This window comes from Canis aureus, chromosome 9 (assembly GCF_053574225.1).
Source record: "Canis aureus isolate CA01 chromosome 9, VMU_Caureus_v.1.0, whole genome shotgun sequence".
Classification (NCBI taxonomy): domain Eukaryota; kingdom Metazoa; phylum Chordata; class Mammalia; order Carnivora; family Canidae; genus Canis; species Canis aureus.
The window spans coordinates 40,790,682-40,816,560 of record NC_135619.1 but is presented as its reverse complement, the minus strand read 5'-3'; the positions used below and the strand labels follow the sequence as shown (position 1 = coordinate 40,816,560).

The 25,879-nt window shown below is 36.7% G+C and overlaps 1 protein-coding gene and 1 long non-coding RNA gene across 2 annotated transcripts in view; one reads left to right on the top strand and one right to left on the bottom strand.

Moving 5' to 3' along the window:
- The window catches only part of LOC144320705 (uncharacterized), a 60,433-nt gene extending 55,894 nt beyond the window's left edge, over nt 1-4,539 (bottom strand). The window contains exon 1 of the long non-coding RNA XR_013386310.1: nt 3,050-4,539. This is a non-coding gene — a long non-coding RNA (uncharacterized LOC144320705). The remainder of the gene's footprint in view (nt 1-3,049) is intronic.
- Nucleotides 1-25,362, top strand: part of KCNH5 (potassium voltage-gated channel subfamily H member 5) — a 275,213-nt gene extending 249,851 nt beyond the window's left edge. The window contains exon 11 of the mRNA XM_077909564.1: nt 19,189-25,362. Within this exon, the coding sequence (XP_077765690.1) occupies nt 19,189-20,136 (948 nt within the window). The 3' untranslated portion in view covers nt 20,137-25,362. The remainder of the gene's footprint in view (nt 1-19,188) is intronic.
- The last annotated feature ends 517 nt before the right edge of the window (nt 25,363-25,879 follow it).

Below are 25,879 nucleotides of genomic sequence, written 5' to 3'. Positions count from 1 at the left end.
AATTTACATAATGTCATAATGTTCTCCGAGTAAAAATGAAGATTTCTGTGAGTCTATTATGTTCTCAGATTCGTTTAACAAATAAACACTCACATATTGTTCTTGATTAGGTGTGGAAACAGGTTTCTTGATTCTGTTAATATTAAAAAAGAAATAACAATGTGGAGAAATTTCTTTCCATACAGTGAAGAATAACAAAAGGAAAATAAAGAGATGGGATGTGTCATGTAAATTGATTACTATTCCACTGATTATACTAATTGATCCATGGTGGACGTTACTGCTGTAAAGTTATTGATTTTGCCTCTCTTGCACCATTTTTTCCATAACCATTAAAGGCGCTAGGATGATTCTACAGGAATCACTAATTCTAAGGCAGTGCTTGAAATTAAATTACTGTACTCTAGCAGCTATTTTATTTTCGCTTTAGTAAAATAAGGATCAGACAAAAATACTTTATCCGTGTTTCTTGTTCTTGCATATGATCCATTAAATTCAAAAAGTATATTTTCATTTCATACTATAAACGTAAATGCTAAGAATAACTATGTATTCTTGCAAAGTCTGAAAAGAAAGAATAAAGACTTGGTTTGCATGTAAAGTGCAGATTATTTTAACTTACTCTTTGACTTCAATTCAATAAAATGATTTTTATTAGGGAAAGAGTAGAAATAATGGCTGCTGTCATGGAACTCATAGTCTTGAGGAAGAACAGAAAATTTAAAGGTAAATTAAAAATTACCTTTCTAAATTAACCTTCCATCTCTTAGTCCAAGGGATCTTTGACTCCAAGAATATAGAATAATTCCAGGTTCTTTAAATCCACCATGATCTTAGTCTTCTGCACGTCTCTACCACCTGTGTCTCTCTGCTCACAATTCCTTCCAGGCTTTATTTCTTTGGTCAATTCCTACTCATGATTTAAGATCCTGCTCAAAGTTTTGTGAAGTTTTCGTAAATCTCCACACCATGCAACGTTTGTGGCTTCATGCAATGAACTATCATTAGTCATTTCTTCCTCTCAAGATTCATCCTATTTATCCTACATCTTCTAGAGCTACAGCTCTTTTATCTGATGTGATATGACCAGAAATATTAATAGCTAACACTGATCAAGAAAATTCATATGGTAGGCTAGGCATTCTTCAAAGTTCTTTAGATACAGCAATGTATTTATTGCCAACAACAACCATATAAGGAGAGTACTATTACTATCCCCCTTTACAAATAAAATAAAAGAGGCACAAAAAGGTTAAATAACTTGTCTAGAATCACATAGCTAATGAATATAGGACCACAATTTAAACCTAGTGAATATGGCACTTATACTTTTACTAAAGCATTGCATATAGCTAAGTAATTAGTAGTTTAATAAAAACTTTTTGTTAGATATTTTAACTTAAAGCCTTAACAAAATATACCTTCAATTACCAATGTTTTGAAACACTATTTATCTTTGTTATGTTGAGGCACCTGGGTGGCTCAGTGGTTGAGCACCTGCCTTTGGCTCAGGTCCTGATCCCAAGGTCCTGAGATTGAGTTCTGCATCAAGCTTCCCCTGCAGGGAGCCTGCTTCTCCCTCTGCCTAAGCCTCTCTCTCTGTATCTCTCATGAATAAATAAATATAATCTTTAAAAAAGTCTTTGTTATATAAACCATACGATAATGCAGGCTCTGAGATTTTCACTTTTGGTTTCTTTAAGTGAAGCAAGAGACTCTACTGATAAACATATATATAACTGACTATTAATGAGCATACAATTCAACTGATGGATGTAAAAGTTTATAGGTTGGCCAGCCTAGGGCATCTCCTGTGCTGTGGGTATCAGTCAATGTGTTTTACAGAGAATGGAAAGTGATGGGTAAACTAGTCCTGTTGATTAAGTGGAGGTAAATTAAAGAACTCTTAGTTGTTGAGTTTTTAAAAAATATTTTATTTAAATTCAGTTTGCCAACCTATAGTATAACACCTAGTGCTCATCCCATCAAGTGCCCTCCTTAGTGCCCATCGCCCAGTTACTCCACCCCCCCATCCACCTCCCCTTTTGCAACCTTTTGTTTGTTTCCCAGAGTTAGGAGTCTTTCATGGTTTGTCTTCCTTTGTAATTTTTCCCATTGTGTGCATTCCTCGGCCTCTGCATTTACATATTGTGTTGAAATTACCTGTTTACATACCCTTGTTTTTTTGTGTGGAACAGTAATGAGCAAGCTTATTTTATTACCATTATATCCTCAGCACCTACTAGCCTGTCCTGCATGTAATAAAGGCTCCTAAAAACCTTTGATGAATTATAATAGACCAAATTGTCTCACTGCATTGTTGTAACATGCTAACGAGAGGGTCTGTTCCTAACATACTGAGAATCCTTGGGGATGGGACAAGCTCTTATTTATTATGTAAATATAAAATTTCAACTGAAATATAACTCATTTGGGATCCCTGGGTGGCGCAGCGGTTTGGCGCCTGCCTTTGGCCCAGGGCGCGATCCTGGAGACCCGGGATCGAATCCCACGTCAGGCTCCCGGTGCATGGAGCCTGCTTCTCCCTCTGCCTGTGTTTCTGCCTCTCTCTCTCTCTCTCTGTGTGACTATCATAAATAAATAAAAAATTTTTAAAAAAAAAGAAATATAACTCATTTATAGAAAAGTGTATAAACCATTAGATTACTGCTTGATGAATTTTTACAAACTGAATACATCCCTGTAACCAGCACCTAGCCAGAGGAACAGAATAGGAACCATGTCAGAAGCCCATTTCCTGCTCCACTGATTTACAACATCCCCCTCCCAAGATTTAACTACTGTTCTGACTTTCAATAGATTAGGTTTACTTCTTTGGGGGGATATTTATTATTTATTTATGTATTTTTAATGAGCTCTGTGCCCAATGTGGGGCTCAAAATCATGAACCTGAGATCAAGAGTTGCATGCTCTACTGACAGAGTTAGCCAGAGGCCCCTCTTTTTTTTTTTTTTTTTTTTGATTTTTAGAATTATATAAATGAAATTATACGATACGTACTCATTTGCATCTGGCTTCTTTCACTTACTGTTATTTTGTAGGGGTCATTCATGTTGTCCATAGTTGGGGCTCATTAACATTCATTGTAGAGTTTTCTACTGAGTGAATATACTTTAACTTATCCATTCTGCTCTTGATACACATTTGAGTTTCCAGTTAGGGCCATTATGGTTGGTCTGGCTACCAACATCCTTATACATGTCTTTTATTTATGCTTATACAATTTTTTTTTTGTAGGGAATGTATACCTAGGAGTAAAATTTCTGAGTTTAGCGTATGTTTATCTTAATCTTTAGTAGATACTCATCAAACAGTTTTCCAAATGGTTGTATTAATTTGTATACCCACCAGCAGTTTAGGAGAATTCAATTTTGCTACATTCTCATTAACACTTGTTCTTTTTCTTTTTAGCCATTCTGGTGAGTATGTAAGGGTAATACATTATGGTTTTAAATTGCACTCCCTTAATGTCTAATTAAGATGAGCACTATTCCATACATTTAATAGCCATTAATATAATTTTTTTGTAAAATGCTAGTTTTTCTATTAGAGTTGTCTGTTCTTAATGATTTGTAACAATTGGAATAGAATAGAGATGGTCTAAAGATGCAGGACAAAGTCACTTGCATGTCTAATTTTGCTTGTATGAAAAGTTGAAAGATCTAAGTGGTGAATGAAAGAAGAGAGATTTCCGCACCAGAATCTGGTTATTTTACAAACAGCAAATACTTAGAGACTGTATTCTCAGTTCATCTAGGTGAACACGCGCTATACTTATCCCACTCATTAGATTCAACATAAGTAATTGATGTTTATTTTACATGGAATGGCTGTATCATTCTGGTAAAATAGAGAACCATTTACTTTAAATAGATCTTTGAGCACACTTGATGTTAAGAGGGGCTAAATGGCTTGGCCAAGTTTATACAGGTAGTCATTGTCAGAGATAGTATCTACACCCTTGTCTTCTGACTCCTAAGAGATGTTTTAAAAAATTTTTCTTGCCACACAGTTCTGATTTAGAAACAAGAGATACACCATAGAAGAAATGGAAAATGGACCTAGAAACCAGGAAAAGTGAGTTCTGAGTCCACCTGTCAATGGCTGGTTGTATATCTAAGTGCCTAATCTTTTTGACTTCTCTGAGTTTCAGTTTTCCGATTGCCCCAAATGAAGAAATACCAAAGAATTATTACATTTCAAGTAGATTTGATTACAGCTGTAAAGATCAAAACAGTAATATATCATCTAGACTAGATATACATTTCTAAATATTTCTAGAAGATAATACTCCAGTAAAGAAAATTGTTTACCTACCTAGTCTATATTTCCCAACAGTGAAGAACTTTTGTGTGTGATATTAAGAGCTGCATTATTGTTTCAGATATCAAATGCAAAAATGAACACACTTAGATAAATGAGCATACTTAGATAAATATACTAGAATTGGTTTTCCTAACAAAGCTGCAGAAATTTTCTTTCATTATGAACACATATCTTTGAAGGTATTACAACTAACTGCCCCTACCTCAGTAATTATTCTGTCTGAGAGACAGCAATTATCTTACAAGGCAAAAGCTAAAGCCACATATTAGATGTGTTCCTAGGGACAAAGGAATAGTATCAAATGAGATCTAGTAGGGTAATACAGTTGAAAGTGCATTATAAACTGTGAAACAAAATTATAAATAGCATCGGGAATATCAGCATGTAATAGTAGAGAGAACACAGGAGTTGGCAATAGGAAATAGATTTCAGTCCCAGCTTGGTCATTTACTAGCTAAGTGAGCTTAGGCAAGTCACATAACTTCTCTGACCCTCATCTGTTGAATAGGGATAGTAATAATTGTCCTGCTTGATTTATAAAGTTTCTTCAGGGAGAAATTAGGTAACATAAGCTGAAGTGCATCATCAAATGTATTGCATTTGCCAAATGTTAAATAATGTTATTTTCTACTTACATGCTGAAGGCTCTTGTACCATATTCATATGTAAACATCCCCTTCCGTGTGTTCAACTGCCAGCCTAGAGTCATGCCTTTGGTCATCCACCATCATTAAAGTGATTCAACCTCCTTTATCATATGATTGCTTTCTCCCCAGGCCTTGATGTTTTAGACCCTCTGCATCTCTCTGAAATCTAGGTCAAGAATTCTCAAGTCATTGTAGCCTACTCTTTGAGTCCACTGGACTTGGGTTGGAAACCTTGCTTTGTCATTCATTAGCTATGTAGACTTGGGAGGATCTTTAAATCGCTGTAAGCCTCAGTTTTTTCAGTTTTAAAATGGATTATTGTGAAAATTAAATAAGCACATAATCCATGAAAAATAGTACAATTCACCTAATCCTGGTATTTTTATTGCAAAGATTCTGAAATGATAACATTGGGAAACAATGGCTTCTGTGACCAGAATAAATATATTCTCAAAGACAGTGTGATCTAATGATTCATTTAAGACTTAGGCAATACAGAGATGCCTGGGTGGCTCAAAGTCAGGTTCAACATCTGACTTTGGCTGAGGTCATGATCTCAGTGTCCTGGGATCAAGGCACATGTCAGGCTCCTACCCAGCAGGGAGTCTGCTTGTCTCTCTTCCTCTGCCCCTCTCTCTGCTTGCACATGTGTGTGCTTTCTCTCTCTCTCTCTCTCTCTCTCTCAAATAAATAGTCTTAAAAAGACTCAGGCAACACAGAGGGCTGAGCAAAGCATAATGATGATGATTTTTCTTTATCAGTTTTGTTCCTTTGAGCTTGAGTGTGCTAAAAATTCTATGGTAAGAACTTAGAAATAAAACAATTTTATTCTTCTGAGTGCTAACAAATAGATGGTAGTTGCAATGCTACTTGGACATTAATTTAAATTGATATGAGTAGTAGGGCTCTTGCCACTGCTTACTCCAAAATATGTGGCATTGACTTAGGAGTGGAAATAGGTAAGGAAATTGGTATTTGAGACTTGGAAAGATGAAGACAAATATTTTTCAGTGACAGAACATTTGGTAAAGTTGCTACTTGTGGTTGCCTTTCAGTGTTGTAGCTCTTTTGGAAAAGATTGGAAAACAACATTAACAGTTGAGTGGGGATTGTGACTGGTTACTTTTAGTAAGACAGGAGAAGAAAGAGGTGATCCCAGACAAAGGTTGGCTGGCTTATAAGCAACTATGGAAAGGAATTGAGAATGAGAAGAAGTAGAAATAAGATTCAAAAGTCATTTACAAAAAGGTCCATTAAAACTCAATTTTATAGCAAAGATCAGATAATGGATGTGACATCTTACAAAGCTTGATGCGTTCAGTGTAGCGGCCATTATGGCCAGGGTCGGCAAGGGGAGAAAGAGAGAGAGAGAGAGAGAGAGAGAGAGAGAGAGAGAGAGGACCAAGAAAGCAAAGCATTAGATCAGGCTTGAGAATTATACTTCAGAAATAACTTTTTATGAGACTGCAGGCACATGGAATTGACTGTAAACAGGTCAGAAAATTATTAAAATTTTTGGAAGATGTATATTGCCAAAGAAACCACAAGCATGGTCTTAAAAAAAATCTTACTACGTGGGCCTATACCACACCTTAGCCCCCCAAAATTTCACAGGCAGAAAGGAGCTAAGGAAGCTTTTCAATCCTGAAATAGGACAAACTCTCCAATCCCTGTATCAGGTTTGCCTATAGAATATGGACAAAGAGGGCAGCCCGGGTGGCTCAGCAGTTTAGCACTGCCTTCAGCCCAGGGTATGATTCTGGAGACCCAGGATCGAGTCCTGTGTCGGGCTCCCTGCATGGAGCCTGTTTCTCCCTCTGCCTGTGTCTTTGCCTCTCTCTCTCTCTGTGTGTGTGTGTGTGTGTGTGTGTGTGTCTCCCATGAATAAATAGATAAAATCTAAAAAAAAAAAAAAAAAAAAAGAATATGGACAAAGAACCACCTCCAGAAGAAGGTGGCTTCTAGTCAGAAGCCACAGAGGACACTGGATGGGAGAGCTTATTCCAGGTAGCTTATCCCACACAGCAGGCTGGGAGACTAATAAAGGAGCTTACCCCACTGCCAGGGCTGAACAGCCTTACAACACCTGCCTGGCAGACTGCATCACTGCTGTGGACCAGTGACTGGGGAGTCTTTGAGCCATATTCCCTGTCCCCTTTTAATGGGAGTGTTTAGTCAGCCTGTTGCCTGCCCCACCTTTGTCTGTCATGCATGTGTGTGTGTATGCATGCATATCTATGTGTGTGCATGTTTATGGCTGGTGGGGTGTGTGTGGATAAATCACCTTTCTAGTTTATAGGCCACTCCATTCCCAGCTTCCCCATCTCAGAAAATAGCATTACCATTTATCCTTGGGCTTAGACTAAAGAGAGGCTTTTAGAAATTTTTCTCTTTTTTTCTCAAATTGTTCATCCGCTTATCTGCAGACCTGTCAGTTTTACTGGCAAACTGAATCCAGAATCTGATCACCTCTCACCACGTCCATTCCTACCTCCCAGTTCTAAGTCATCCTGATGTCTCACCTGGATTACTCCAAGAGCCTTCTAATTGGTACCCTTCTATCCTCCTCACTTTCCAGATTATCTTCCCCAAAGAAACCTGAGCAATCATCTCAATGTGAGGTCATGTGAATCCTCTCCCATGACTTCCCTCAGATCTAAAACTCAAAGTCCCTGCCCTCCCACTTTTCCAAGTTCTTTTCCCTTTGTCCTCTCTACTTCTCTACTCTCACCTTGGGGATCCCCCTCTCCCTGTGGCAGTCTGCGTGATCCAGGTTTTCATTTCATCACTATCTCTGCTCAGATAGCCCTGCCTCAAAGAGACCCAACGGCTCTTTATTTTTCTTTGTAGCTCACACTGCCACCTGACATTCTATGGAATATTAAGGGAGTTTTATTTTGTTTATGGACATATACCTAACTCCAAAACACAGCCTGGAACATGATGAGTGTTTGACAAATACTCATAACGTGAATGAATATCTTGTTTGCTGCCACGTACCGCCATCAACAAGTGTTACAAAGCAAGTGCTATTAGGGTGTAGGATAGAATGGACCCAGTTCTTCCTGGGGCAGTAAGTGAAAGCCTCCTAGTGGAGCTGGCTTCACACATGCTCAACCTGTGCCGTACGGGGCTTTGCACTTAAAGGGATCTGTTCTTGGTTTATTTATTTATTTATTTTAAAGATTTTATCTATTCATGAAAGACACACAGAGAGAGGCAGAGACACAGGCAGAGGGAGAAGCCGGCTCCCCACAGGAAGCACGATGTGGGACTCGATTCTGGGACTCTGGGATCATGCCCTGAGCCAAAGGCAGATGCTCAACTACTGAGCCACCCAGGCATCCCTGTTCTCATTTTAATGCTCTGCTGTTGGTATCTCGAAATTCTTAATAATTCTGAACAAGAAGCCTTGCATTCTTTTAATTGTGATATAATTCACACACCATACAATTCATCATTTTAAAGTATATAATTTAGTGCTTTTTAGTTTGTTCACAATGTTGTGCAGCCATCACCACTATCAATTTCAGGACCTTTCCATCTCCCCCAAAAGAAACCCCATACCCATTAGTAGTCATTCTCCATTTCCCACTTGCCCCCATAGCTATACATATATATATCTAAATTTGCCTATTTTGGACATTTCATATAGGTGAAATCAAATATATGTGACCTCTTGTGTCAGGCTTCTTTTGTTTCCTATGTTTTAAGGTTCGTCCATTCTGTAGCATGTATAAGTACTCCATTCCTTTTTCTGGCTCAAGACTATTCCTTGGTATCCATATAGACCACAGTTTGTTTGCTGATTCAACAGGTACTGGATCTTTGGGTTGTTTCTACTTTTTGGCTCTCATGAATAATATGTTCATGTGACTGTATGTTTTCATTTTTCTTGGGTATCTACCTAGGTGTGGGATTGCCGAGTCATATTGTTACTCTATGTTTAATTTTCTGAGAAACTGCCAAGCTGTTTGCCACAGAGGCTACACCATTTTATATCCTTCCAGCAATGTATGGGGGCACCAGTTTCTCTACACCCTCCCAACGCTTATTTTCTGTTTTTAATAGCATGTTATTTTTCAATGCCAGCCATCCTAGAGGATTGTAGTATATTTATTACATTTGGTTTTGCATTTCCTTAAGGACTAAAGATGTTGAGTATCTTTTCATGTGCCTATTGGACATTTGTATATCTTCTTTAAAGAAATGTCTATTCAGATCCTTTGAAGGGCACCTGGGTGGCTCAGTCAGTTAAGCTCAGGGTCCCAGGATCGAGGGATCCCTCGATCAGCGGGAAGCCTGCTTCTCCCTCTCTGTCTGCTACTCCCCTTGCTTGTGTGCACTCTCTCTCTCTCTCTGTCAAATAAATGAATAAAATCTTTTTTAAAAAACCCCTTAAACCCTTTGATTGTTTTTTTATTTGTTTTTCTTTTGTCTCTTAATTGTTGAGTCATAATACTTCTTTATATATTCTGGATATTAGAATCATATAAAATATATAATTTGCAAATACTTTCTCCCATTTTATGGGTTGTCATTTTACTTTCTTGAGAGTGTCCTTTGAAGCAAAAGAATTTTGAATTTTGATGAAGCCCAGTTTGTTTATTTAATTATTTTTGGTGGTTTTAGATTTAGGTCTAAGAAAACTTTCCCTAAATCAAGACACCCAGATTTATGCTGCTGTCTCCTTCTAAGAATTTTGTAGCTTTCAGTTCTTACATTTAGGTCTTTGATCCATTTTGAATTAACTTTTGTATATGGTGTGAGGCTGATGTCTGTATTCATTTTTCATTTGTGGATATATGGTTGAATCAGCACCATTTGTTGAAAAGATTAATCTTTCCTCATTGAATTACCTTGGTATCCTTGTCAAAAAGCAACTGAGCATAGATGCATGGATTTAGTTTTGGACACTTACTTCTATTGCATTGATGTGTATGTCTGTTCTTATGGCATACTTCAGTGTCTTGATTATGGTAGATTTGTAATGAGTTTTAAAACTGCGAAGTGTGAGTCCTCCAGTTACATTCTTATTTCTTGGTATTATTTTGGCTATTTTGGGTCCCTTGCATTTCCATCCAAATTTTAGGGTCAGCTTGTCAATTTCTGAAAAATTGGCAATTAGAATTTTAATAGGAATTAAGTTGAATCTGCATGTCAATTTCAGGAATATTGTTATTCCAATCTGTAAACATGAAATGTCTTTCTATTTATATAAGTTTTTAATTTATTTCAACAATGTTTTGTAATTATTGTGTCTTGCACATTTGTTATTTTTTTCTAAGTATTTTATTCCTTGATGCTATTGTCAATGAAATTATTTTCCTAATTTCATTTTCAGGTGGTTCCTAGCTAGTATATAGAAATACTACTAATTTTATATTGTTTTTTTTTTTTATGTCATGCATCCTTCTGCACTACTTTCTTACCTATAATACTGTAAGTGTGTGTATTTCTCAGGAATTTTTATATACATGACCATGTCATCTCCAAATGGAGATAGTTTTAATTCTTCTTTTCCTTCTGGATGTCTTTTATTTCACTTTCTTAACAATTTCCCTGGCTCTGAATTTTTGTGTTGTATCGAGCCCTACAAATTATGTAGCTGGTCCTACCTCATAAAGGAGAACACAGATGACCTGAGTATTAAAGGATAAGTAGGAGTTCCCCAGCCTGTGAGGGGGAGGAGAGAGAATGCTATTTGCAGTATCACAAATAGATTGTGGATCTCAAAGTGATTGAGTGTAGCAGGTATGTGGAGGGCAAATGAGGAATGAAGGAAACAGTTTGGAGAGGCAGTAGGGATGGTGACTTATTAAAGCACTTTAATTTTATTCTGTGATTTTTTTTTTTTGCCTGGATGCTATCATATTTGATATACAATAGCAAAAAATGGAATGAGGGGAAATGAGACTAGAAATTGGGGCAGGGAGAGCAATTCCTGGATTACATATTTGAGACAATGAATCTAAATCTTGCTGGTTTTACCTTGGAATAGCCATTTACTTGGTTTTGAAGACTTTTTCTTTCTTCTTTCATTATTTTTCTTAAATGAAAGGACCTTTAGGAATAGAAATAGAAACACTGAGCAAGGGATCCCTGGGTGGCGCAACGGTTTGGTGCCTGCCTTTGGCCAAGGGCGCGATCCTGGAGACCCGGGATCGAATCCCATGTCGGGCTCCTGGTGCATGGAGCCTGCTTCTCCCTCTGACTGTGTCTCTGCCTCTCTCTCTCTCTGTGTGTGACTATCATAAAAAAAAAAAAAAAAAAAAAAAAACCACTGAGCAACTATTTCAGAGTTATGGTAACACCAGTAATGGGGTTTACAATATATGTTTTGTTGCTTATGAAAAATATATTTTCATATTTATGATAGCCCCATTAATTGAAATTAATGACCTTCTATATGGTAAAGAAAAATGAGGACTAGAAGATTTCATTAGTAAATTCAGTAATAGAATTAGTAACTCTAGGATGTGTTGTATTTGCAAATTACGAACTACCCTTATCCATATTAGACATTACCTGACATATTAACAAAGTCAAAGATATTCCTTTTCTCCCTTCCCCCTTTCTCCCTTCTTTTCTTTTTCCTATCCACTCATCTCCCTTTCCTTTTTCATTTTTACATTTATCAATTAGTTAATTCCTCAAAATTTATTTAGGACCTAAGAGGCTGAACTAGATCTGTAACACATTCCTTGTCCAAAGTAAAGCAAGGCAGCCATATTCCAAAATAGAGTGTGACGTGTCATTTATACCCTTCCTTCAACATCTAAATTTACTGAATGACCATCTGTCACAGCCGCCATCACTGAGGCCTTCATTAAGATGAGCTTATAGCATCTGTTACGTACATGATGGTGTTTAATAAATACTGCGTTGTTGTGTTAGTTTAGCCTGGAATGGATTGAAAGAACTAGAGTGAGAATTAGTGACTAAGTTTCCAGAACCAAAGAACCAAAGAACAAAACCCACTAGATCCCATAAGGGTCAGACAAACTGCTGCTTCTATCTGATCACATATAGTTATAAATTCCTAGTCAATTCCCTAGATTCATGGATCTGGAAAGTGATGAGCCATTTAGGGGAAGCTCCCCTATCTTCCTTCAAATTATGTAACACTAAATCCATGTTATTAAACAAATGATTCTAACTCTTTTCTTTCCTTGCCTTTATTGGATTTCAAAGTTCAGTACACATTCAAATTATTCAGTTTTGATATCACTTTTATGATCAAATGTCCTACTTTTGAAATGGAAAGCTCAGTTGGCCATGTTCCCTGTTAAGTTTAAGAAGCTTTTGTCATTTAAATAAATTAAACCTTCCAGCATGGGCTCTGCAGAACATAATGAAGCACAGAGAAGAAAAGCTTAAATGAAATAAACCTCTTTGCTGGGAGAAACAGTACAGGCTATTGTGCATTCTGCCAATGAATGTGTGTCTGGAATCATAGCCTGATTCATGATTTTTCTTTTTTTGATTTTGTCCTTAATTTTTGTGGTGTTCATCGGCAATTTGATTTGCCATTGGGCAAAAGATAGAGGCAGAGTACATCAAGGGCAAGGGTTCTAGGTTATTAATACTGAGAAAACCCCCAAATACTAGAGTTTTAAAAGCTGATTTATTGTCATGTTGAGAATTATGGATACATAGTTTTTTCTTTAACATTGTTTAATTCATATGTCATTCTAAGAGCACTCAGATCCTTTCACATTTTCTAAAATAATTTCTTTGGAGGAATTAACTTTTTTTCTAGAGAAAAATATCATTTCTATGTGATATTTGTATAAAATCAATCTATATAACTTATGCATTTATTTGGCAATAAATGTTTTACTTTCTGTATGACACATTGCCCATGTAGGAATTAGCTCAATTATGAAAATGCTTATTGTTTGCAGATTCTTTCTTTCAATTGCCAAAAACTAGTGGCAAAATTTTTAAAAATCTAAATAAAAACATGCCCTTTTTCAAAATGAGAGAGGGAGACAAACCATAAGAGACTTAATCATAGGAAACAAACTGAGGGTTGGGGGGGAATGGAGTAACTGAGTGATGGACATTAAGAAGGGCACAGGATGTAATGAGCACTGGCTATTATATAAGACTGATGAATCACTGACCTCTACTTCTGAAACTAATAATACACTACACGTTAATTAATTGAATTTAAATAAAAAAAAATAAAGACCAAAAAAAAAAAAGCCACTCAAACAAAAAAATGCTCTTTTAAAAGGGCTTAACTAAATAAAATTTATCCATCTTCCCATTCTGTTATTAAGTTGAATCATTTTATTACATGCATAATTAAAAAGTAAAAAGCACTTCTTTAAAAGAAGGAATCAGCAGAATATATTTGAGAATGTTCATGCTTGTAATGGTAATGTAGAATAATTACCATGCTATTTTTATGATGAAATGTAGTCTCCTTAGTAATAAAAATACATTGTTATTTAAATTTGGAGTTTAGGGTCATAAAGTTATCTTTAAAACGGTGAGAACTTATAGAGAGGGCCTATTACATTTAATGTTTTTGGAAAACAGTGAGTTACTTTCATTAGGCACCCCTGCTGTTTTATTTTCTTGGTCTATAATGCATTCTTTATAACTTAAGACAGAACAAAAAGCTGTCATACTTCACATATATGACATGGTTCAGCTGGTAGTCATACCTCAGTAGATTAGTCCTAAACCTTGTAAACACGTTAAAATCATCTCTTCATTTTTTATTTCTTTGTTTTTAATTTCAGTGCTTATTACCTTGCATTAAGAAAGTGTGACATTGTCACCACCTGGAAAATAAGTCCTTAATGGATGTTATCGCATCCTTACAATGGAATCGAAGATAGGTTCTCATTCAAGTTTTTAAAAATTGATTTGTGGGTCCAAGATTTAAACATGATTATATTTAGCCAGCATTTGTTAACTATCTACTTGTGTCCAGCAGTGGGCTAGGTGAAGGTGCCAGGAGGTAGACGATGTAGTGTTTGCCTCCAAATGCAGAAATAAGAGTAGACATTAATGATCAATTACAATAATACAGATAACATTGATTTGTAGTTTAGAGAGTGAAGAATAGTTTTAAAAAAGTAGCAAATCTTCCTGTTTGTACTACAAATTTCTATTCCTAGACGTATCACAAACTTTGCTGAATATATGAAGAGGTTACTGAATTAACTAATAACATTTACTTATTAAGGACTTTCAGTGTAACACTGTTGTAGAGACTAAAGATAAAGCATGTAACAAAAGAGACAAAAATCTCTGCTGCCATAAACAAATGAATCTAGGTAGTAGTGGGATGAAGAATGGTTTTAGAACCCAGGGAAAATTATACCTTTTGACCCCCACCCCCTATTTTTGGTAAAGGTAATATATTTAATATAAGTAGAAGCAAGTTAGAAGAAAACACAAGAGCTGCCTTGAAGAGAGCAAGAAGCTACAAAATGGCAGCTTGTGTTTCAAAGGGATATAGAGTAAAGCAAGCCTACTGGCTTTGCTTTTAAGAATGAGGGGAGCTTAGAGGCTGGCTCCCCCAACACCCTCCCCAGCTATCAATTATTCAGCAAGCACAAAGCTGTGGTCCTTTCTTCAACTCACTGCTTCAAGGATGGTTCTCCATGGCAAATGTTCTATGGAGGGTTATCTGTTGGATGTGAAACTGCTGTATCACTCCCTATTTTACCCGACTCAAGTATCCACATCTTTGTGGGGCCCAGGAGGAAGTGTCAAAATTCCCTTACAGAGCTGCAGTAGAGTGTAATGGTGACAACTGTTTGCAATCTGACTTCTTGGATTTATCCTGGCCACTTACTCCATGGTGGCCTGAGGCAAACCACTTAAATTCTCTGTACCTCAGTTTGTTCTTCCGTTACATGAGAATGATAGGACCTCTATATCAAGGAGTAGTTATGACAATTAAATGAGATAATACATGTGTGGAAGTGACCCTTTGCTGTATGCAAACTTTTAATAACTATTTTTCAATAAGTTATAATTTCCATTCTATAGCCAAAAGAAGTAAAATAAATTACATCTCACTCATTAAACTCCATCTAACCCAGTAATTTTGTAAAAGTTACCTCTGGCTTAGAAGCCTGGTTATGGTAAGTAGTTGATCAAATCCAAGTATTACTGTTTTCCTTTTGGCTCTAGCTCAAATTCTGTAGCTTGAATAAGAAATTTCTTCATGATCCTCTCTTCCCAGCCCTCTCTCTTTACCTGCTTCTGCTTTCACTGGGCTTATGATTGCCTGTGGGCCTGTTGCTAAGGGAAGGGAGGTCTACTTCACACCCAGGGCTTGTCTGTGAGATCTGGAGGGCTTGTAGTCACTCCTCAAAATGTTGGCCTTCAAGCTGGCTACATCCAACTACTGGGCACTATTTATTGTGTGGCATATATAATGGTCTGAAATGCCCTGCTAGCAGGTATCCTACAGAGTGTGATAAATTCTCCTACCTCATGGTGAACCTTTGCCTCATCTGGCTTCTATGGGGCTGATGTCGCAATTGTCTACGTTCCGTAGCTCTTGGGCCCGTGGGAATCCTAGCCATGTCTATCCAGGCACACAAGAAGTGCTAGTAGAAACAAAGAGGAGAACCTTTCCCTTCTAAAGAGGGTGTGTGCTCTTTCAGCATGCTTTGTTGACTCCAGAAAGTAAACAACATGGATCCTGCCGCTCTGCAAATTCCACATAAGTCAGGGCCTGTCTCAATGTTCCCAAGTGCCTCTAAAGCTCCAGGGGCTATGTCTAGTATCACCTCATCTTCTGTCCCGCTAGAGTGGGGAGATGGAAGGAAAGGAGCAATGTGCAGCACTTAGGATTCTAAGATCCCAAACCTCTATTCTTTCTCTTTCTCAATTCCTTTTATATCTTCATGGTGGCAAAATACGCCAACCCAGTTCTATCTTATTCATCCCCTGATGCAGACTGGCAGCCTGGCTCTGTGACCGGATTCCCTTTGTACTAGGTAGTTTGGCATTTGGAGTCTCTGTTCTCAGCTTGATAGTAGCAGTCCAGACACCTTTGTTTGTTCTTGGTTTGTGGGGAGGGGCCAGATGGTGGTTAGGGAAGCTGCAAAAGGCTTATTTGATTGATGTTTTACATGGACTTCAATCATTAAGCAATCTAAACTTGCTAAGCACCTAATAATTGTAAGCAATCATTAGCCATTGTATTGAAATTATAAAACATAAAGCTCTAGCTTAAGATACTAACAAATTCTCAGTTCCAGGGACACCAAATATTTTAATTTCTAAAAACTGTGAACTTCACACAGCAGTGCACATGGACACTACAGAGATAGTAATATTTTTGTCTATTTTATACCAGTAGTGTTGCCAAATTTAGCAAACAAGAATACAGGACATGCAGTTACATTTAAATTTCAAGTAAGCAACAAATATGCTTTAAAGTATAAATATGTCCCATTCAGATAAATAATGTCTGATGTTTCTGTATAAGTAGTATGTCTGAAATATTGCATGGATGTCCTGCATTTTATCTAACATTCTTATCTGCCAATCACCTGCCTTCCATCATTGAGAGTTTGAAATAGATATTTTTATTGCAAATGTAAAGGTGACTCTCAGTTACTACATTGCACCAAGGCTAAGGAACTACATTTAGAAAAACAAACAGAAATGTCAGAATTGAGTAGAAAGGAGGACATGGCCAGTCATTTGTCCCCTCATGTCAGTTCCTAAAACAGAATTAAGTACCTTTTCAATGAAAATGGATGGAATAGGAATATGATATCTGTGTTTTCCAGGTTTGGATCTGTCTCATCCAAAAAGAGTGTTAATATCTTGAAGTCTCAGCATAAGCTCTGTTTACTTAGGACAGCATGAGGAACACGTCAACCCTTTGAAAAACTTCTAATTAAACTGCTGAAGCTTTGATATCAGACTTTCAGATTAGTATTACATCATTTAAAAAGATCCAATTTCACGTGCCACTAGAGAGGGAAAAATATGCTGGTCTTTATAGACAGTTATTGAATTTAGAGAATATTTATTTTAAAATACAAATCTTTACCACTTGATAAGCTGTATTTAGGGCATCAATTTCAATTTAGAGATTGCTCTTAAAGAATTGCTATTCCCTGACTTTTTTGTTAACAGTGACCATAACTAGTATTGGTTTCTAGTAATAAATCGATGTTTGTATGTCACTCTGGAAGATGTTGAATCTTTAAGAGGTGATGGAAATGGTTTCAAATAGAAAGTGTTTTATGAGCGTTCAATGGAAAGAACCAACATATTTTGAGTGTCTTTTATATGCCATATACTTCACATATATCTCCAATCTAACCAATAAGTTAATGAGAGAGGGTGATGAGGTAAGTAATTTTTCCAGCCTCAGAAAATTGTCTGGTTCTGAGAGTACTGTATCTAATACAACTCTCTTCTGAATTTTCCTTACAGTCTTCACCTGCAGTTATTTCATTCTTCAGAGGGAGTCTGAGCAAAAAAATCTCACACTCATTAAATTCACTTCTAACTCTGATAATATTAGTGGTAATTTCTTACATAAGTGAACACATTTACTTCTCTTGATGGAGTTTTAAGTTCTTCCCAGTATTATTTTCAAAAGACATTTTAAGTGGAATTTATGCATACTTACTTGTGGTTACCTATCTATGTATTTAATTCTATAGTTAAAATATACTCCCCAAATACAAAACAAAAAACAAAAACTAATTCAAAGGATACCTGCACCCGTTAGTCGCAACATTATTTTGAATAGCCAAATTATGGAAGCAACCCGAGTGTCCATCGGTAGATAAATAGATAAAGACAGTGTGGTGTAAATAATACGATGAAATATTATTGAGCCATAAAAAAGAATATCTTTCTATTTACAACAACATCAGTGGACCTAGCAGATATAATGCTAAGTGAAATAAGTTGGTCTGAGAAAGACAAATATCATATGATTTCACTCATATGGAATTTAAGAAACAAAACAAATGAATAAAGGAAAAAAAAGGAGAGGGACAGAGAGACAAACCAAGAAACAGACTTAACTACAGAGAACAAACTCATGGTGACAGAGAGGAGGATGGGTTAAATAGCAGATGGGGATTAAGGAGTGCATTTGTGATGAGCACCGTTTGATGGATGGAAGTGTTGGATCACTATATTGCACACCAGAAACTAAAAGAACATTGTATGTTAACAATACTGGAATTAAAAAACTTAATTAAAAAAAAGCCTCTGGAAATACGGACAGAAAACTATTAACAATACTTAGTTCTGAGGCAACAAATTGAAGTCTGAATGGGAGAAACACTTATTTTACACTGAAATTGTTTATAAGATTTCAAAGGGCGAAAAGTATATAGGTTGCAAAAATGGTAAGAGAAAAACAGATACTAACAATAATAAACGATCTTAAAGAATATTGAAATTTGAAGAGCCCAATCTCCCACCCTATCATAGTATTACTTGGACAGCATCCTTACTTCTGTTTGGCGATTTGAATGGTGTGAAGTTCATGAGTTTTCAAGACAATATATTCAATGAATAGACAGCAGTTTGAAATGAAGTATATATTGAGCTGATATTTTACTTACAGATCTTAGTTCTGCCCTCTGGAGCCACATAAATAAGTATAAATCTGTCACCCGAGACAGCTGCTGTGTTAGTAGACCGTCTAATGTTTTGGTACTTTTGCAGCCTTGAACTCCTAATTTGACCCCTAAGCGGAGGAAGTTATCAAAAATGGCATTGAATATATTCGTATATGAAAGGAACACATGCAAAACATAGCGATGTGTTACAAGGAAATCTAATGTATTTCCTCACACATGTATGCATGCACACACATGTGCACATTATACGCCTAATATACTAACATGCATATTTATAGATCTTCAATTAAATGGGAACATAAACTGGGAAGCAAGGACCTCTCTGGAGCCGTCTCTCCGCTACATTCCCCCTTCCCTACCCAAGGGGCTAGGACGACTTTAAGCTAAGGAAGCTCAGTCAGTGCTCCTAGGGTGGGTTTTCAGGATGTTGCATCTGTTGAGCGGCGTGGGGCTATATTCTCCCTTCAGGAAGGACCTTACCCCGCTCCGGGCTTCCTCAGTGGATCAGCGCTTACCCGGCATCCTGTCACACAATGCCAAGTCCCTCTGTCTTTATAATCATGCTCTGAACATCTCTCTCTCCCCCTCCACAGATCATTTTCCGAAAAATCAGTGACGTGAAGAAAGAGGAAGAGGAGCGCCTCAGGCAGAAGAACGAGGTCACCCTCAGCATCCCCGTGGACCACCCGGTGCGGAAGCTCTTCCAGAAGTTCAAGCAGCAGAAGGAGCTGCGGAACCAGGGCTCCACGCCGAGCGAGCCCGAGCGCAACCAGCTCCAGGTAGAGAGCCGCTCCCTGCAGAACGGGGCCTCCATCACGGGCACCAGCGTGGTCACCGTGTCGCAGATCACACCCATCCAGACATCCCTGGCCTACGTGAAAGCCAGTGAGGCCCTCAAGCAGAACAACCGCGATGCCATGGAACTCAAGCCCAACGGCGGGGCTGACCCCAAATGTCTCAAGGTCAACAGCCCGATAAGGATGAAGAATGGAAATGGGAGGGGGTGGCTGCGACTCAAGAATAACATGGGGGCCCACGAGGAGAAAAAGGAAGACTGGAATAACGTCACGAAAGCGGAGTCCATGGGGCTATTGTCAGAGGACCCCAAGGGCAGCGACTCCGAGAACAGCGTTACCAAAAACCCGTTAAGGAAAACAGATTCTTGCGACAGCGGGATTACAAAAAGTGACCTTCGTTTGGATAAGGCCGGAGAGGCCCGAAGTCCGCTAGAGCACAGCCCGATTCAGGCGGATGCCAAGCACCCCTTTTACCCCATCCCAGAGCAGGCCTTACAAACCACGCTGCAGGAAGTCAAGCACGAACTCAAAGAGGACATTCAGCTGCTAAGCTGCAGAATGACTGCCCTGGAAAAGCAGGTGGCAGAAATTTTAAAAATACTCTCGGAAAAAAGCGTGCCCCAGACCTCTTCTCCCAAATCCCAAATGCCACTCCAAGTACCTCCCCAGATACCGTGTCAGGATATTTTTAGCGTTTCAAGGCCGGAGTCACCTGAATCTGACAAAGATGAAATCCACTTTTAATATATATAGATATATATATGTATATACATATATATTTGTTAATATATTAAAAACAGTATATACATCTATATACATATGTGTATATACAGTATATACATATATATATTTTCACTCGCTTTCAATATGATGAACATAATATGGATTTTGATATGTAAATATTGCATGTCCAGCTGGATTCTGGCCTGCCAAAGAAGATGACTATTTAAAAACATAGGTATTGCTTGTATATTATGCAGTTGACTGCATGCACACTTTACATTTATTTATAATCTCTATTCTAATATAAAAAAAGGTATGATTTTTGTTAACCAAGGCAATGTAATATTTGAAGAATCAGGGTCCAACCTGCCAATGTTGCCATGACAAATTTGATCTCAGGCTGAGTCTATCCAGTTGTCATTTTCTCACTGTTCTGTTAAGTTAAAATTATAGATTAATGCCAAGGGAGAGTTCAACCTTTTAGACTGTTGGCACCATTTTATAATCTCTTTTCATAGGATATTTTTTCGTAACTTAGTGTTAGGTTATTTTCCCCAACAGGCAGTGTTTGCTCCATCTAAATGATTGTTTTGTTACCTAAATCAGATAGCAGTGTGGGATATTGAGAACGTATTGCTATGAGTTTTGTGCATGAATTGCATTTTTGCTCAACTATACCTCTCCTTTTTCAACACTATACTTAGATAGTAATCATTAACTCTTATGTAAGAAAATCCCTACTCCCTCCGTCTTGGAGAACAGCTGCCATCTTATAAGCTGATTTTATCAACCCCATAAATATGAAACTATTAATATAGTATATATTATTATAGAAAAACTGCACCACAGGGTAAAAGGGCCTTTTAACAATTCACGTTAGTGATGCTGGTTTTCCAATTGTGATGAGTGTTCTAAATTTGTGTTTCTAAAACCCATCCAAAGGCAAAGTTGAAAGGCTCTTGGCAAAGAAACAAACAAAACACATTCAAGTAATTTTATCAAAATTTTAACTCTAACAATATAAAATAAAGAATGTACACAGACAAGTTTTTGCAGCGTATCTGTAATTTAGGATGAAACACAGGTACAGAATTGTTCACACATGATTCTCAATGTTTATAGGGATCACACACAAAACATGGTTAGAAAAAACTCTAAGACGTAGATATTAAGTTGCTGAGTTCAGAAAACTGCTTTTCTATCATTATATTCTGGTTACAATTTTCTAAAGCTTTTGCACACAGTTCTACTGCAGGACTTCTGCTGAGTTGATACAATAGACTACTGTGGCTCAGGCAGATCCATTTATGAAAGGGGGGTACTAAAGACTGAATTTCAGAGTCTTTTGAGTCATAAATCCTCTTCTTAGAAAGTGCCTATTATCAACTAAAAAACAAAAGTCACAAACAGTTGTGTATAGCTAGTCCCTTAAATGGTGTGTATTGAGAATAAAATACATGTTCATTTCTAAGAACTAAGAAAAATTTCTTTGTTTTGACTAAAATCTATTTTATGCAGTTGATCAAAGAGGCATACTTTTACACTGGTGCATGAATGACATTTAATTGTGGGAACAGGGAAGCTACTGAAAATATATTCCAGTCATTTGTACATTATCAGACCATCTGTACATAGGCGTTAACAACATACACACAAGATGACAGCAAAATCAAAGGAGATATTTTGACCTACTGTTGCCATTTTTATGAGCTTTTCTAACTGTCTCCCAGCATCCCCAAACAGAGCCACCAGAACTGAAAGACAAGTCATCATAATCAGACTGGAGAAATGCAGAACAAAGTAATTTATAAAAACAATTGATAATTTAGAAGTTCTATTAGAGCTTCTTAACATGCCCACAAGATGTGCCTCTTTAATCCAGGAGTCTCAGAACAGGTGTTACGTGCCATGGCTTCCATTTCCCCTCTTGTGCCCACAACTTCCATTACTCAGCATGGAAGTTTTCAGGGGAGCACATCTCCATTCTATGCTACGACATCTACCTGCCACAGGCACAAGAAAATGAGGTAATCACAGTGTAAGGAATCAGCCTCAAAATCGAGACTTAAATTGCTTTCATGATGAGGATGGTACTTTTTTTATTGACCTCTGACATTTATTGAATTTCAGGGTATTTTTCTATTTAACCATGTGTGAGACAAGCTTGGTTAAGCTTTTAAAGGTGAATGAATGGTAAAAAAATAATCGGCATACAGAAATGGTCAGTCTAACTTTAGCCACATGCTTCAAAAATAACCACGGATGTAAAGTTATATCTGAATGACTAAAACAGCAGGGCAATTTGAAGTTGCAACCCACGCCTTTGCTTATTAGTGGTGCAAATATTTGCTGTGTTCTGCCATTGACTCAATTGGCGTACAATATTATTGTTCAAATACATAGGGCAAGAAACATGGTTTTGAACTCCTCCAGGTTGTCTCAAAGAGGGAAAATGTATCAATTGCTTGTTTATGGTGCAGTTATCACAGTATTCTTTTCCAGTCACCTGTGCTCCTATGTGCATGACACGACGAGGTGCTGAATGCACTCTGCTGTTTTCAGCAGAAATGCATGTGTTCAGCCAACACTGTATATAGGTAGTCTTTTAGGTTCCCAGATTCTGCAATTCTTGCCAGTTGAACTTACTCAGATTTGAATTAAGGGTGAACACTTGCTTTAGTACGTGCAATAATGATATAGTCCTGTTCTGTGTTGCCTCAGCCAGCACATAGACAGTAGATTCTCTTTTGGGGGACCAGACGACTGCATGTTTTATTCTTACACTATATAGATGCTTTTGGTGCATCCAGAATAAAATTTTTATTATTATATTTCTGAACAACGTACTAATAGGAGTAAATAGATATGTATTTAAAATCCAAACATTTTCCAAAGCAACTTACATACCTTCAATATTTTTCTATGATAATAATAGAAGATCAGATGCTGTACCCTAGACAGGTGGTTGTAACGTAATAGGAAAAGTCAAACAATAACAGAAATGTGAGCTGTGCTTCATAATGACAAGTTTTACCAGTCTGTATTAGGATATTATTGCACTAAATATGATCTAGTAGATAGAAGAGCTTATGATAAAGAGAAAATAGGCACACAAAAGGCAGATGACAATACCAAAGTTACTCATGTCCCACCACAATGACATAAATAGTACTTAGAATGGTTTGGGCATAGATGTTGAATAGAGACATACACTTCATTGTTAAAATGGAAAATGATTTTTTATGACACTGGGTCTCATCTCCCTTGTACAATTGTCCTAAGTACTCAGTTAAAAAAGATGTATGTAGATCAGAGCAAGAGAATTAGAAAATATGGGATTTTAAACGACTTTTAAAGATGACTATATACCCCTGGAGTTCCCTGCATGTTAATAGGAATATTAATATGACCACTAACAAAAATGCCGTTTTGAAAATTAATCTTAATGCAGCCCAAATGCGAATCACAGTTTCCTTTAAATTTAAGGAGATTTTGTTCTCCTGAGATCTGGCCCATTTGCTGTTCTATCTTAAATTACTAAATTCTTTTAGAAAACTTAAAAAAAAATTAGCCTTCAGAGCAGTGACTTTTTAAAGTGTGCAGTGGCTGGTACTAGTGAAATTATGTGTCACATTCCTAATGAATTCTACTACCTTGTATAATTTTTATCTTTTAAGCTATTTTATGTCTCTTTTCCAAAATTTTATGTAGGTTATGAGAAAATTTATCTAGAATGTACATATCATACATGGATAACTTTAAAATATGAATATTTTGTAATTATGTGAATGTTGTGTTTTAATATTTTGTTACATATAAGAATATTTCTCTTGTGGTCCTGATGGAAAGGGAGAGAAGAAAGAACAATCTTTTGGAAAACATCTTAGGATTAGTATCTGAGCTCCATCTTGGATTCTGAATCTAGCTTTGCCACAATTACATTGTAACTCTGGGCAAATTAACTGTTCTTTGGTGTGTCTGGGCTTCAATTTCCCCACCAATAAATAATAAAATGAAGATAAGAACTGTTCCATTCTTATATCAAGATGGTGTTAGGTCAGTGGGTAATCATCTTTCTTTCAAATGAAAATCACATTAAGATAAATTATTAATTTTTTCTTTCATTGAAGAGCTGCTGAGATGTACTCTCTATTTTTCTAGGGTTTAGAGGAGATTTCTCTGGTCAGAGATTGGTGGGAAAAGCACTGATGGCTAAATAATTATTAGTCACTGACATGTGAGCAAAAGGAAGTTGTCTGGGAATTTAGAACTACTAATTAAATAAACATGGAAAGACTGAAGTTCTTTTGAGATAAGAGAGAAAGAGAAAAAGACATGTAAATATGATTTCTGCTTATTTTATTTAATCATACTGCTCAGCAGAAATTCTCAATCTTGTGAGAAAGTTAAAAAAATCGTTGTGTACTCAAGATACAGAGTATCTTTCAAATTTTTGTATAAAAATAATCATGACTTATGATATATGGCTCCACTGGGCAATGCTCTTAGAATTCTTAATTGTGAAAGAATCTTTTCCGATGGCAAACTGATTTTTCAATATGTATCTTGAACTAGGAAAAAAGGTCAAAAAAGGAAAACTATTTGAATTAAATTAAAAAAACATTCATGTTATTGTGTCCTAAATTAGAGTGTTCTAATTTAAAAAGTTATAATTATATGATTGGTAATATTGATAGCTCTAGGAAGCCACTTAATAATATGTAAACATTTTATTTTTGAAAATGAGATTCATTTTGTTAGTCTTTGTTCATTTTGCAAAGAGAGTCTTGTATCCTAAAAAATACACTCACATCTGCAGTCCCTTTGTGTAAAGAGCATAACAAGAGCACCTAGAAATAAGGAGGCAAATTGTACATACTATTAGAGACATTGAGATCTCTTATTGGGTTTTCTAATCTTGCTGTCATTATCAGAATTTTAAAGTTGTTATTACAAATTAGGAATTAGGCATTATTTTGAAAGCAGACACAATTTCTCAAGTTAAAGAAGGATTAGTTATAAATGCCTGATATATTTAAGAAACATTATGGGAGATTTAAGGGAATCCTTCATCATTGACCATGACTTTTTATTATCTATTCTAATATTTTTGACTTATTTGCTAAATAGTTGATAATGTTTATACTTGTATCCACTGTGATAGGCCATCCACTGTGATGGCATTCCAAATCACAGTTGTATTACATATGTATTCTACACATATGTAAATAAATATTTTCAACTTGCTCTCAGTGTAAACTTTGTACTTACACCCTACATGTCATACTTATACCCTACATCCTACATGCTCAGATAATAAAAACTCTTACAACTATGGAATGACATATATAATTTTTTTAGAGGATTGACACAGATCAACTTGACATTATAGGAAATGTTCTTATCTTGGTCCAGGAAAACAAACCAAGAGGCGATGTGTGTGGGGCTACACAACCAGAACAAAAACAAGAGTCAGGTTTTAAATAGGTTAGTAGTGCCAGGCTACATGAGCTCATGGGAAACCTAGTCAGGATTTCCATTTCCATCTTTGGAACAAATCTACACAGAGGAGCACAACAGTGGTCACAACAGTGGTCACAATTTAGATTTAAGTATGTCATTGGTAATGCTTAAGGGTGCATTAGATGGAGTCTGGTGAGTTTTTTATATAAGATTTTTTTCTCTTGTCTTAGCCTTACTGGTGTACATTGCTTTATCAACATTACTTTTATTGACTACTCTGTATAAGTATGTGCAACCATCT